General features: G+C 43.2%; 1 protein-coding gene across 1 annotated transcript in view; it reads right to left on the bottom strand.

Annotated features, from left to right (window-relative positions):
- KPNA1 (karyopherin subunit alpha 1) overlaps window positions 1–14,630 on the bottom strand; it is a 33,350-nt gene that overhangs the window by 15,442 nt on the left and 3,278 nt on the right. The window contains exons 2-4 of the mRNA XM_033173490.1: window positions 3,930–4,063; window positions 2,722–2,829; window positions 1,305–1,404 (exon numbers count right to left, since the gene is read on the bottom strand). Of these exons, the coding sequence (XP_033029381.1) occupies window positions 1,305–1,404; window positions 2,722–2,829; window positions 3,930–4,058 (337 nt within the window). The 5' untranslated portion in view covers window positions 4,059–4,063. The remainder of the gene's footprint in view (window positions 1–1,304; window positions 1,405–2,721; window positions 2,830–3,929; window positions 4,064–14,630) is intronic.

The following is a 14,630-nucleotide window of genomic DNA, read 5'->3' as shown; positions in this document are numbered from 1 at the left end:
CCAAAGTTTAATGACAAGATTAGGTAAAGGTAAAGGACCCCTGGATGGTTAAGTCCACTCAAAGGCGACTATGGGGTTGCAGTGCTCATCTTGCTTTCAGGCCGAGGGAGCTGGCATTTGTCCACAGACAGCTTTCCGGGTCATGACAAAACCGCTTCTGGCACAACAGAACACTGTGACAGAAACCAGAGCACACGGAAATACCGTTCACCTTCCCACCATAGCAGTACCTATTTATCTACTTGCACTGGCATGTTTTCGAATTGCTAGGTTGGCAGGAGCTGGGACGAAGCAATGGGAGCTCACCCCGTTGAGGGGATTCGAACCGCCGACCTTCTGATCGACAAGCCCAAGGGGCTCAGTGAAACCACAGCACCACCTGCTACCTAATGACAAGATTAGAAGCACCACTATCCCTAAAACCCTTACATAACAAAGGAGAATTGGGGAAAGGGGTTGTAGTACAGGCACCACCTGTCTAACATCAGTTTTGAGAGGCTCCACCCATGCAACCCACCATGCATTGTTCCCTCCCTCTTCTAATAACATCCTGGATCCAAGACTGCACAGGGAGAGGAGGGCAGCTGCTCAGTGGCTGCAGTCTCCATGCTGAAGTGAGCAGGAAGGCAGTGATGTGTTTACTGGTTATTTGTATATAACCCCACCTATTCCACCTTCGCACACAGTGATGCCCAAACAACGAACAAGGCGAAATATGACATAAAACACAAAAGGGTACATAAAACAAGAAGGTAAAAAAAACAGCAACACAGAATAAAATAGCCAACTGCAAACAGTCAAAGTATTTCCAGATCTCCCAACCACGCCCTGGCTCCACTTGTCCCACTGACCCCAGCTGTTGGGGGTGGGATTGGCTGGTTGTGATGGAAACAGGAAAGACTGTTGGAAACTTGCAATAGTAGTACTTAAATGCTACTGGTGAGGAAAGGACAAATAGGGGGTTCAGGGGGTTACAGAAAAGTTAGTGGCAATAATGCATATTGGGATGCAAACAGGAACAGAAGCTGAGCTTTTTCATAACTACAGTGGTGCCTCGCAAGACGAAATTAATTCGTTCCGCAAGTGCTGTCGTATAGAGGAAATTTCGTCTTGCGAAGCACGGTCGGAGGAAGCGCGGTCTGACAAAAAAAACAACCGCAAAATGTTTTCGTTTTGCGAGTCACGGCCATAGGGAAATTCGTCTTGCGAGTCACCCTTTCATTAGTGAATACCTTTCATCTAGTGAGTTTTTCGTCTAGCGAGGCATTCGTCTTGCGAGGTACCACTGTACCTCTAGCACTCACCTTTCGAGAGAAGTTTTCGGAATTTCTGGGTAGCTGAGAGCTGCTGTTCTGGACTATTGGAGAAAATCATCTCAGTCATATCAGATGTGATCACTGCACTCTGCAATGACAAAGGAAAAATATTGTTACCTTTGCCTCAAATTCAAGGGCAAATACTTAATATAAAGAATAAATGCAATGAATGCAACTCCAAGTGCAAATGCAGAAGGGAGTAAGAGTATCTAAAATACACTTTCCTGTTTAAAATCCAGCCAGAGAAGTTCCTTCTCAAAACTACCACTGAAAATAGGAGCAGGAGATAGCGTGGCAGGGGCAAAAGGTTAAAGCAGCTCCCCCCATGGCGAGGTCATGATTTGATTCCCCCCACACCAGCTATTTAACAAAAACCACCTTTGAAATCCCTAATTATGTGATTATACCTAGCCCAGTCCCAAATTTATCAAAGTTATCTATGCATTCACATTGCAAGGTAATGACACCAAACTTAAGAAACTGAATCTGGTTGGCACTAAAAAGCCCTAAGAACTGACTTTTCCCATCGTTACAGTGGTGCCCCGCTAGACGAAAATAATTCGTTCTGCGAAAATTTTTGTCTAGCGGGTTTTTCGTCTTGCGGAGCGGCAATGACAGCCGCGCTCCGCAAAACGAAAAAAAAAAAAAAAAGACGAAAATTTTTCGTCTTGCGAGGCAGCCCCATAGACTTTTTCGTCTTGCGGGGCAGCCTTCCGCTAGACGAATGCCTTCGTCTAGCGAGTTTTTCGTCTTGCGAGGCATTCGTCTAGCGGGGTACCACTGTATTAATTTTTTTCATACCCACTGGTTTGCAAACTGCTTGAAGGAAGTGGAAAAGAGGCACCATTTGCTACTGGATGGGCTGAACAATTCAAACACCCCTTACTCCAGACCAGGGGTTGGAATGAGTGGAAGTGACTGTCAGCCCAGCTTTCCTGGCTAAGGTGCCTCCCAACAGTCATCAGTGCTGACCTCCTGCTTCTGCCTGCCAGGAGGACACTGGCAGGATCCCTGCCAACAGGGGTGAACTGAAAGCCCTGAAACACTGGATCCTAAGCCGATTCCAATGCCATCATGTGATGGCATGGTGCCTAACCTAGGCCTGAAAACTGCATAAGATTCACTTTCTACCCTGGCCCTCATGAGCAACAAGGCTGTGTATGTGGCAATGGCCCTACTGCTCTGCAAAGTCCCACAGGCAGGGGCAAAGTCTAGAATGCTCCCTTAACAAGTATTTTACAGGGCACTTTCAGCTTCAAAACATACACAAGTTAGGCATGTCCAAGTGATCGTAGATAAACATCTTTCCAGAGAAATGTGTTTTGAGATTGCAGCCTTAGAAATCACAGTTGGCACTACAGGAAAAGCAAACTGAATGGAGTTGTCAAGTCTTTGCTCCACTTACAGAAGTCATTTCCATGTTATTCATTTGGGTTTCATGGAATCCGCCATCTGACATAACTTCCTCTTCTGCTTCTTCATCAGCTGTAGCAACATTTCTACGTTTAAACAACTGAAGAGAGATATGGAGAGAAATTACAGAGTTACAACTAACACTGTTTCTACATTCTACAATATAACCAAAGATAATGATTTATTAAACAATATATAGAAATCATAAGTGGGGCCACAGATCAGTGAATTCCTGGTCTCCCATGTCCTAATCCGACACACTACATCACACAACGTCAAAGTAAAACACTCTTGGGGGGAAGGTCCACACCACATCTTGTTTCAGCTGTGGCGAGTTAGGCTGCAAAATAAGGCTGTAGTGGATGCGGTTTTGCCAACCACCCAGTGTTCAGCATGGTATGCATTCAGAGAAATGATAGTCCAGACACTCTTGTGCTCAGATAATAGTGACGAAAGGAGAGCTGGTGTCCAAAATATTGCGGACTTGAGGAACGGAGATGACGACACACTGGGAGATCTTTATGCACGTCCAAGGAAGACAGCTTCCATCAACCTCTGTGTTTCGTCTCTGTTGGAGCTGATAGACTGGTCTGACAGGGTAGCCTCCTTTGGAATAGTCTTACTACAGCAGAAGCCAGTCAGTTCATCAATGAGCCTATGGAGGTTCCACAGTGGCCTTGTCATGCTCAGTCTATACAGAAGTGTGTGAAACAAGGAACAGAGGCAGGAGGCAGAGTGTATACACATGAGAATCCCGAAGGCTACATCAGAGGCAGAAGCAAGTTGGCGGCTGATGTCCAAGAATGATTCAAAGCAAGACTTGATGAAACTTGTTTAAATTTATTTTTAATTGATGTCATTACTTTCTATTGTTGTTTTAGGATTACAAAGTAACGCTATGCTTAGTAGGATGTTTTATCCAGGGAAACACGTGCTTTTTATTCAAACGTAGGTTTATTAAGCTAAATGTTGTCCAATCACAAAAATAACAGCAGGTTTGAATTCCTCACACACAAAAACGTATTTTTAAGACCCCTCACTGAATAAATTTGCAAAAGTAAATTTGCAAAAATTAAGTTTCACGCTCTAAAATGTTATACCCTACTCCCCTGCCCATCCAAAGTTGGGTAACAACCGAGCCAAGAGATCCTGCATTTCAATATGGGATTTCTCATTTTCATTGCCTATAGAGGAGTGTACCTGCTCCTCTCGTTTCTGCTTCCGTAGTTGGAGGCCCTCTTCCTCACGCCGGCGGCGCATTTCATCAGGATTCAGAGACTTGTTTTTATAGCTCTTCAGTCGGAAGTTCTCTTTTCCTGGAGTTGTCATGATTTCTAAACAGCAATGTAATTAGAAAGAAAATATGGGTCAAAGGTGTATTTTCTGTTCCGTTCTTTCATTCAACTGAATTTTTAAATTGACTTTAGCAATGCCAATAGATTTCTTTCCAACTCTGCAAGAGGTATAACATGTTAAAGGCAAGTATCAAGAGAGTAACTCCACCCCTAGCCCAGCAAGTTCACTTGGCTAAGACAAACAGCAGATTAAAATAATAATTCTGATGAAGATATAATTTCAAAGTGTGGTGTCAAACATACAGGGATAAAGGCAGGAGATCTGCACTTGGGTCAATTCTTCTGCGGAACTCTTTATTAAGACCCCTTAAGTACCCCAACAGTGTTAGGGAATTTCCTAATTCCTGGCCAGAGTAACCTCAAAAAGGTAAAAATTTAATATTCTTCCTGCAACATTTATTTGAATCAGTATGATAGAGGGAAGTTTTTCTCTTACAACAGACTGACTTTACACACACATTCTGCCACTTTCTTTTTTAGGTTTCTATCTAAATGTATCACCTCTAATAGTGGCAGCTGTTGAAAAATAGTCCTTGCTGGCAGATTAAATTGCTAAATGGGGTTGGAAAAAGTGTTTGTTCCCATGCAAGTGCTTCCAAGAGTTTGAAGGTAGCAAGCAGTGGAGAAAAACAACTTTATAGCTTTTGTAGGAGTAAGAGTGAATATAGATGTCAGATTAAGTGTCAATTCTGGCTCCCCTTGAAGTCCACGTGGCTTCAGCAGAAAGTCTTTGCTCTACTGGTATAGAACCTATCCCCAAATAACAAACAAGACAGCAAAAATTCTGTTCAGTATTTTAGCTCATATTTGCCCTAATTTGTGTATTCACTTAAGCCCAGTAATTCTGGTACCACTGATTTAATAACCCTGGTTAAAATTATTTTTACACCCAGTTATGAGCAAACATGAGACATGTAAATGGAATTAAGTTAAACTGAGATCATGTTATTGTGATTAAGATGGTAGATTAACCATGTTAGAATTTTCCCACATCATGAATTTCATTTATAGAGGGTTCCTGTAAGTCACTCCCATGTTAACAGAAATTGAAAACTGGTTCACTCCTACCATCACTCACAGAGCAGTATGACCCAGACATGGAGAATAGTCAATAAGCTGCAAAGGAAGGAGGCAGATCTTGCCTTTCCTGGCAATCATCTCTTTTCAACTCCACCCCTGCCTGCCCCAATGCACACTGCAATGCATCATTCCATTCTCAAAGGAACATGCTCTGCAGGCAGCAAGGGGGAAATTTCATGCCAGGCGAAGCAGACGCCAGTTTCAATGAGAGCTAAATATTCTCACTGTTGCAATATCCATAGACCCTTACACACTTACACACACACACACACACACAATTTGTGGCATCAAGGGAATGGAACACACAAGGTATGTGTGTGAACTTTGGGTTACAAGGAACAAAAAGCACACCACCTATTTAGATCAGCCACATGGTTTGCTTTCTGTAGACCTAAACAACCTCAACAGTGTGTGCAACACGATGGGGACTCTTTTTCCAATGAAGGGCTTTTGACTCATGGGAAAAATCAACAGGAGCTGCATTCAATGGAGGGCAGAGCTTGCAGCATTTCAGGACTAAATACCACTTCCTTTCTCTGTGCCACCCCCCCTCTCTCCCCCACACTCTCTGGGTGGTACTCTTTTACTCAGAGTAGACCCAGTTAAATTAAATAGCCATGTTCATTTGTTTAAATGGCTCTACATTGAGTAAAACTTAGTTGATGCCATACCATCTCTGCATGAGGCATGAATCAGGGTCACAAGAAACCTGGTTAAGGATTACACATGGCTTGCAGCCCACAGGTAACCAGGTAATGTGAGAGTCAACCCTTATTCATATATAAATAGAAGGTATTATCAAGGTATTCTATAAAACCAAAAAGCAGGGGCAGAAATAAATCACACTTTAAAAATTCCATAAAACTCCAAGCTGCACTTAATATGAAAGCAACACAAGTTACAACTTTGTCACAAGTTGTCCATGTGTTATTATGGTGTGCAAAAGTCCTTCATCCACATCTAAGAGGCTCAGCTTTGGAGACAAGTCATTTTGAGATAGCTCAAAAGATACAAACATGCTGGATTCAAATGTGTTCTGATCCATCATCAATACAGCTTCTCTTATCCTCCCTTTCACCATGCAAACCCAGTTGAAAAAAATCTCTAAATGTCAGGCTACCTGGCATCTGGTACCCTCCAGTTGAAGCAGGCGGGTACAAAAGGGAAAATGTATATTCCAACACTTTTCCTACATACCCGTTCCATAAAATGGCAATGTTACATTTGCTGCTACATCTCTTACCTGAACAGACTGCAACATTATCAAGTTCAAGAGAAACATGCTCAAAGAATTGCCAGGGAATTCTAAAATCATCATAACTAGTTTCAAAAGATAAGATTTCAAAAATGCAAGATTTAAAATAAGGAAACTAAAAGGGTAAAATAAGTTCAGAAAATTTAGAGGTTTTCTAAAACATTTTCTTAGGAGTTGATTATATGGCCAAGTCTATATGTTTCAATAGCACCACTACGGAAAGTCTTGTTTTTTTTTTTTTTGTTTTTTTTTTTGGAAAGTCTTGTTTTTAAAGGCAAGAATGCTTCCTTTAAAAATGCAGAAGTCTTGTCCAAATGGGAATTTAAAAAGAAAAGCAGAGACTCTGGAAAAACCAATATAAACTGATAAGGCACAGGAGGAATTTGTGCAAGTTGCTATAAAACTGGTAAGAACAGATAATAAACTTTTCTTAAAATAACTCAGAAGGAGGCTAGCAAGAGTGAAAAGGAACATTAAGTGACAAAGGAACCAAACTACAGTATTACTGAAGGAGGACAAAGAAATGAAGTGAATTCACTGCAGAAAATACTGAGAAAGATTCTCACACCTGAACCACTGGTCAGAAGCAGTGAATCTTCTCACACAGAGGTGATAAAGGATGTGCTTCAGAACTAATTGACAAGAAAGGAAAGGAAGAACTAATTGACAACTTAAAATTAACGAGGCTGCATCGTTCTGGTAGTGCCTGAATAAAAGACCACCTGGGAATTCTACATACACCCATTCCATGATGGGAGAAATGGGAGATATAAATATACCTATACTGTACAGTCAAAGCAGGCAAACTACAAGAATTTAGCGGAAGCTGTCCTGTTTGTTTATATTTAATAAATTTAATAAATTTCTATACCACCCTTCATCTGAAGGTCACAAGGCAGTTTACAATATAAAAACAGAAAAAAATACATAACATAGTAACAAACAAAAGAAATAACGCCCCCTCCTATTATTCCTTCTCTCAGAAGAGAAAAAAGAGCTATCATTAATAAGGGGTATTATTATTATCCCCCCCCAAAAATAGTCAATCAGCATTTCATGGCTGCTGTGAATGCTGAGTCTTCATTGGGTTCCTTGGCAGGGGCTTCTTCTTCCTAATTTTTTTCCAGTCTTTCAGCAAAACTCGGGTCCCCCTGAACCTGCTGAAACATTCCCCCTTGTGTGTGGATGGTACCATTTTGTTTACATAAGGACCAGCATCAAGGAAACAGTTTGGTAGTAGTACATAGAAGCAAGACGTCACAACAAAATGCCGTAGCGCAGGGGTCCTCAGACCTTTTAAACAGGGGGCCGGTTCACTGTCCCTTGGGCAATGCTGGGGGCCATACGGGAAGCTTCAGAGAGTGGGCTGGTGCACTTGCGGGAGCTGGGTGCCTTGGAAGCCGGGGGCCTGCTCAAGGAGCATGGAGACGGAGACAAGGACAAGCTGGTGCCTCACCTGCAGCTGCCGCCCTGTGCAAGCGTTACTGCCCTTTCGTCCTCCTGCTCCCCATAGGTGAAGGCTGCCGCCTGGGCCACTTCGCTACTGGCCCCATCATCCTCCACTGCCACATTGGCCGCCAATGGGAGCGTGGCAGTGGTGGCCCCACCAAGCCCTAGCCCGGGCCAGCTGTCCTCCTCCAGGAACGCCGCTGCCGCCCTGCTCATAGGGACGCAGAGTGGCAGCAGCCACAGGAGCATCAGGGCGGCGGCGATGGAAGAGGCTGAGCAGTGACGGCTCAGCCAGTCAAATGCTGCACCTGGTATACATCAGTGCAGCGTTTGATTGGCAGAAGTCACTGTGCCACGCAGAGGTAAACCAGGCACAGCGTTTGATTGGCAGAGCCACCACCACTCAGCCTCTTCCTCCAGTCACCATCGCCGGGAATCTCGGCTTCAGGGCGGGTTCTTAAATGGCCAGGCAGGCCGTATTTAGAACCCTGGCGGGCCTGATCCAGCCTGGGTACCGTAGTTTGCCGACCCCTGCCGTAGTGTATTAACAATGAATATAGCATAGAGAGCTGCTATAAGCTACCCTGCCTCAGTACAGTTCTCCATCCCTTGATGGGGGTATAACAGTAAGCTACACTGCAGGGTTTTTGTATACTGCTCTCCAAGCCTAACCTGCAACATGGGGGGAAAGGCAACTGATAACACTGCAGCATAGCTTTAAATTACTCTTTCAGCTTCAGCCCAAACTTCAATAAGGGGTTTAATAACCTCTGGACAACACTGCAGCATGGCTGCAAACCACTCGTAGCCTGAGCTGCAGTATTCAGTGTGAGTTACACTGCAGGTCTATCACGAGCTACTCTCTTCTAGTGACAACCCTTGCAATTTGGGGACAATGGATTGCATCTCGTTTGAATTTTGCATTGGCATTAGTGGGTATTTTTAAAGCATGTTTAATACTATGAATTTGGAAACATTAAGAACTCTCCCCCCCCCTTGAGCGTGTGTGTGCTGTTGGTGGACACATTTGATCAATCCCAGCTACTTTACAATCTTGGATTTCTCCACTGATGTATATGGGCAGCTCTCCTCAAAAATAGCTTCTCAGTGTGAACTGGGAAATGACCCACCCAGACATTTATTTATTCCCTTTGTATCTATCTATCTATGTTCCTGTCCTCCTACCCCAGCTGCACTGCTCTATTCCCTATTCCCAGCCTGCTAGCAGTTTCCCCCTCTTAGCCTTCTGTGACTCTGAGTTATTACAGGCTGTTTTGGAGGGTGGTGTGTGTCTCCCCCATTATGGTTTCTGCCCTCCCTCCAGATATTCTTGAGCTTCTGCATATCTTGGGATTACCCTGAGTCTCCAGACACCACTCACTGGGTACTACAGTTTTGGCTCTATAGGCAAAAAAGAATCAAACACTGATTAGAAGCAAAGACGACAATGTTATTGTGAGGTTTAATAAGTTAACTGTTTATAATTGGACAACTTTTATACTGTACTTTATTGGAAAGAGAAAAATAATCATTTACTTAATAACAATTTAAACAATTTATTTAACTAAAACAGTAACATTATATATGTTTCCATGTTTGTTAACTGATGTGGTTAAATGATTTTTTTTTAAAAAAACTTAGACTAAGTTTTAGCACACATGAAAAACTTAAAACAAATCCTTATTTCCTGATGAATAGCCTTTGGACTATAATGTAACTTAAATAGAAAACTATCTTTAGAAAGATTTTTCCTCCAAAAGCATTTTATTTTAAAAATCCAATTTAAATAAAAAAACTGATTTAAATTTTAAAAAATCAATTAAAAAAATAATAGTAATTGATTTTTATCCACCCTGTTGACAGCTGCTTTTACACCCTACAAAACCCCAAAGCAGGACCAAAGCTTTGGGATGTCCACTGTACTTAGGTCCATTGCAGATAAGGCTTCCTTCACTTTGAAGGAGGTTGAAATACCTCTAAAGCTGCCTCCTTTGGTTTGATATTCAGCTACATTGAAAGTGGATGCAGAGCCTTGCTATGTTTCTGTTAATGCAGATGACAAATGCATTAGCTTTTACAACAGCCACATCACACTGCTAGCTCATGTTCACTTCGTGATCAACTAAGATACCTAGATCCTTTTCACACGCACTGCTGCCAAGCCCACCACTTTTGCCCCTAAATGCAAGACTTTACACATTTGTCTCTGTTGAATTTCATAATGTTGGCGTTGGCTCAGTATTCCAATCTGTCAAGACCCCTGATTCTGTCTTCTATGGTGTTAGTTATGCTTCCTAGCTTTGTGTCATCTGCAAATGGAATAAACATCCCCTCAATGCCCTCATCCTAGTCATTTATAAACATGTTCAACAGCACAAAAGCAAGAACAGAGTCGTGCTTATAAGCACTTGCTGGGTACAGCTGTGGAGCCACTTAACAGTAGTATCGTCCAGCTCACATTTTACCATCTTGTCAGCAAGCGTACCACGGGAAACCCTGTTAAATCCTTTGCTGAAATAATGATAATGTTATGTCCAGAACGTTTCCATGGTCTACCAAAAATCTCAAAAAAGGAGATAAAGTTGGTCTGGCGTGACTTATGCTTGATAAACCCATGCTGGCTCCTAGAAATCAATGCATTCTTTTATCAATGCTCACAAACTTAATAAGCTATAACAGAAATTTGCCCGGTAACAATGTCAAGCTGACCGATCTTCAGTTTCCCAGACTAGCCCTTTCCTCACTTTCTGAAGACAGGGGCACTTGTCTGTCTCCAACCTTCTGGCACCTCAACTGCCCACCATGAATCATCAAAATTTACAGTGGCTCTGAAATAATGTCCACAAATTATTTTGGCAGTCTTGTAATTACATCTAGTCTTTGAGACGTGAACTAGGAACCTGTTAGCCATCTCCTTACCTACCGGTATATTGGACAGCAAATTCTCCCTCCTTTTGTGAATTAGACTCACAGGCATTTATGAGGGTCTATTAGGATGGTCCACCCCAGGGACCAATGGATCCTAAGGGTTTTTTTGGGGGAGGGGGGTGCTTTTGTGGATATGACTGCTGCTCCTGCCAAATTTCTGGCTGATCTGTGAAATACCAAAATGACCTGAATAATTAACACAATTGGTTCCATGTGTCCTCCTCTCCTGCTTAACAGAGCCAAGGATGTTCCATGGTACATACTTGAAGCTGAGGGCAATGAAGTAACCTGGGAGATAACCAGAACACAAGTGGAGGAAAGCTCAAGAATAATTCAATCAAACACTAGTATAAACTCAGTATCAAGCCACTAGGGGTAAGGAAAAGGTTTTGTGGTTTTTCACTAGCTCCAGGGTAAGGGAAAGGATTGTGGTTTTTCACCAGCTCCATTGCCCCTCAGTGTAACCCAGTAGGGTTTTTCCAAGCGGTTCAAGGCCTTTTAAACTCTGGCTCTATGGATGAAATAGTAGAAGCCTTGGTGGTATGTTGTTACTTGTTTGCCATACATTTTAAGGATAAAACCACTTGCAACCACCACGACTTAGCTGTTGCTGGCCCATCTGTGGAAATATCCAGCGTAATGTATACTCTAGTACTGATGGCCAGTTTCAGTTGGTAGGGGATGCGGACAAGGTAACTTGGTTGGGTGTACACAAATTTGAATCTGCTTGACCCCTTGCCCTTCCTGGCTTAGTACTTCTAGCAGCAAAGGGACAACTGGTCAGGTCCTGAAGATAATAAACTTCACCAAAAGAGGGAGCGGCTCCAGCCTCTTTAAAACAGATGGCAGTATGTCCATTCTTGAAGAAAGAATCCTTGGACTTAGAATACTTTAACAACTATAGACCACTAGCTAATGTCCCTTTCCTGTGCAAAGTGCTGGAATGTGTGGCTGCCAACCAGACCCAGCAGCCTTGGATGAATTTGATTTTCTGGGTCCATTATAGTTGGGGTTCAGGCCTGGTTTTGACAAAGAAACTATTTTGGCTGCTCTGTGGGATGACCTCTGTCAGGTGAGGAACAGGGGAAATGTCTCCATGTTGATTCTCAATCTCTAAGCAGCTTTCAATACCAACAACCATAGTATACTTCTGGAATGGCTATAGGGTTGGAAGAAAATGCATTGGAATGGTTTCTGCTTATATCTGGACTGGCCAGCACAGAAAGTGGTGCAGGTGGATTTCTGTTTGATCCCATGGAATTTGCAGGATAGAGTCAGGTTTTATCTTATCACCCATGCTGCCACTGAAATGAAGTGAAGCCTTCCATGGTTTTGCAGTGCATTGTCATCAGGTGTGTAGCAATGGGTATGCTGGATCAGTTCTTGGGTATAGTTAATGGCCTGAATGATAGCCAATAAAGTGAAACTCATTGAAGCATGGGGGGGGGGATAATTTCCTATGTTCATTCAAAATAATGAATGGGTGCCAATTGCAAATACTGTATAACACATTAGGCAATAATTGGCAGTCTCAAAAGTTTTTAGCTTCATTTACTAAATAAAAGAAAAATAAACATGCTAATTAGATTACTCTCTAGGGTATCAGAAAAATGTTGCAATGCAAACTGAAAAATGTTGTTATGCAAATTAGGGTGATTTACATAGGAATATTTTTTCAGGAAAAGTCTCAAGAAAATTCACTTCACTACTGAAATTCATTTCAGACAAGGTAAAACACACCATGAATATGAAATTCATTTCAAATACTGGTATTTAACCTGCTCTGGACTAAAAGGAAATTCCACACCTGCATGATGTGACAATGGTCTCTTGCTTTGATTGTGACAATGGTCTCTAGTTTTTATTGTGTTTTTTAAAAAGTGTTAGACTAGTTCATGGTCTATCAGTAGCTATCAGCTAGAATAATTAAATTGAATTATTGTGTTCAGAGGGATGGTGCTGGAAAATATTTGTTTAAGAGGTGACTGTAATTTTCATGCCCTCTTGTGAGCTTCCAGAAGCATCCAACAGGCTATTTTTTCAGAGGCTTGATGGGCTACAGGCAGGATCCAGCAATGATCAGAATGGCTCAGTGGGTACAGCATGAGACTCTTAATCTCAGGGTCATGGGTTTTAGCCCCACACTGGGCAAACGATTCCTGTATTGAAGGGGGTTGGACTAGATGACCCTTGTGGTCCCTTCCAACTCTACAATTCTATGATATTTCATGTTGTTGCTAGGAAGACTTGCATGTGTGAATATCTTAAGTTATCCACAAGACAAAGACACACACACAAACACACACTGGACAATGTTTTAAATGATCCTTGATCTAATTGAGATGCAGCGATAAGCTACTGGCAATATTCATCCACCAGTGTTGTGCAAATTCATGATCAGCAACTTCTTTTCTGCTCTGCTATGGCCCACTGAAGCTAAGACATGCTGGGTGTTATGGCTCCACTCACGGGATAATTCGGGGATAAGTGCATTTACCATATTTTTTCACTCCATAAGACGCACCTTTTCCTTCCTAAAAAGGAAGGGGAAATGTTAGTGCGTCTTATGGAGCGAAGGCTTAGCTCCCGCTGCCTCCCCCCACCCCCGCCGCATTTGGCGGCGGAGGTGGGGGGCGGCAGCGGAAATGTTGCTGGATCCTCACCGCACCTCTGTTCTGCGAATGGAGGCTGCGGGAGGATCCAGCAACATCGGCTTCACTCCCCGCTGCCTCCCCCCACACCCCGCCGAGTTCAGCGGGAGTGGCAGTGGAGATGTTGCTGGATACTCTGCGCCACCCGCCGATCCCAAAAGCAGGCTTTTGGGATCGGCGGTGGGGCGCCGAGTGGTGGAGAAAGCACCATCCCCGCTACTTTCTCCACCCCCTCCCCGCCACCGATTGGTGCCGGGCGCAGGGTGGTGGAGAAAGCAGCGGGGATGCTGCTGCTTTTGGGATTGGCTGGCGGGGCGTGGGTTGGTGGAGAAAGCAGCAGGGATGCTGCTGCTTTCTCCACCACCCTATGCCCTGTGCTCATCCCGCTTGCTTTGAAGGGAGCTGGGGACAGGGGTGAACGCTCACCCCTTGTCCCCAGCTCCCTTCAAAGCAAGTGGGGATGATCCCTCTGAAGGGGTGCGTAGCGCCCCTTCAGAGCGGCTTATCCCCGCTTTTTTTAAAGGGAGCCGGGGAGAAGGGGTGAGCGTTCACCCCTTGTGTCCAGCTCCCTTCAACGCAAGCGGGGATGAGCCGTTCTGAAGGGATGCGTGGCGCCCCTTCAGAGAGTTCATCCCCGTTTGTTTTGAAGGGAGCTGGGGACAAGGGGCGAGCCTCCTTCCCTGCACCTCCCAGTCTTTTAAAGGAGGAAAACCAGAAAAAAAATATTTTTTTCTGGTTTTCCCTCTTTAAAAATGAGGTGTCTTATGGCCCGGAGCGTCTTATGGACCAAAAAATACGGTAGTTTATATACTGTACAGCACTACAAACTATAGACAGTCTTCAAATCAGAAATCCATTATTTGCTTTCTTCATACTTATTTTGAAGCTTTTGCTTAAAATTCACTGAAAAAGGCCAGTAGCTACTTTAAATATTTAGGAAAATATTTTTTAATGTACAAACCGAGGTCCAAAATCAATCACAAATTGTAGACCCTGAACATTCCTTCTTCAGTGTCACTGAGTTAAAGCAAAATGATTGGTTGTGCACTGTTTTGGTGGACTCAACACAGTTAAGAAACTGAAAGCACTTTTCTAAAAAGCCTCCAAACAATTGGTTGTCCCTTTGTATTGAGATCTTGTTCATGATTAAGAGCTTCCACATTTTGCAGGTGAACTTATGCAC

This window comes from Lacerta agilis, chromosome 16 (genome assembly GCF_009819535.1).
Source record: "Lacerta agilis isolate rLacAgi1 chromosome 16, rLacAgi1.pri, whole genome shotgun sequence".
NCBI classification, from domain to species: Eukaryota; Metazoa; Chordata; class Lepidosauria; order Squamata; family Lacertidae; genus Lacerta; species Lacerta agilis.
This window is presented reverse-complemented; position numbering and strand designations above follow the sequence as displayed.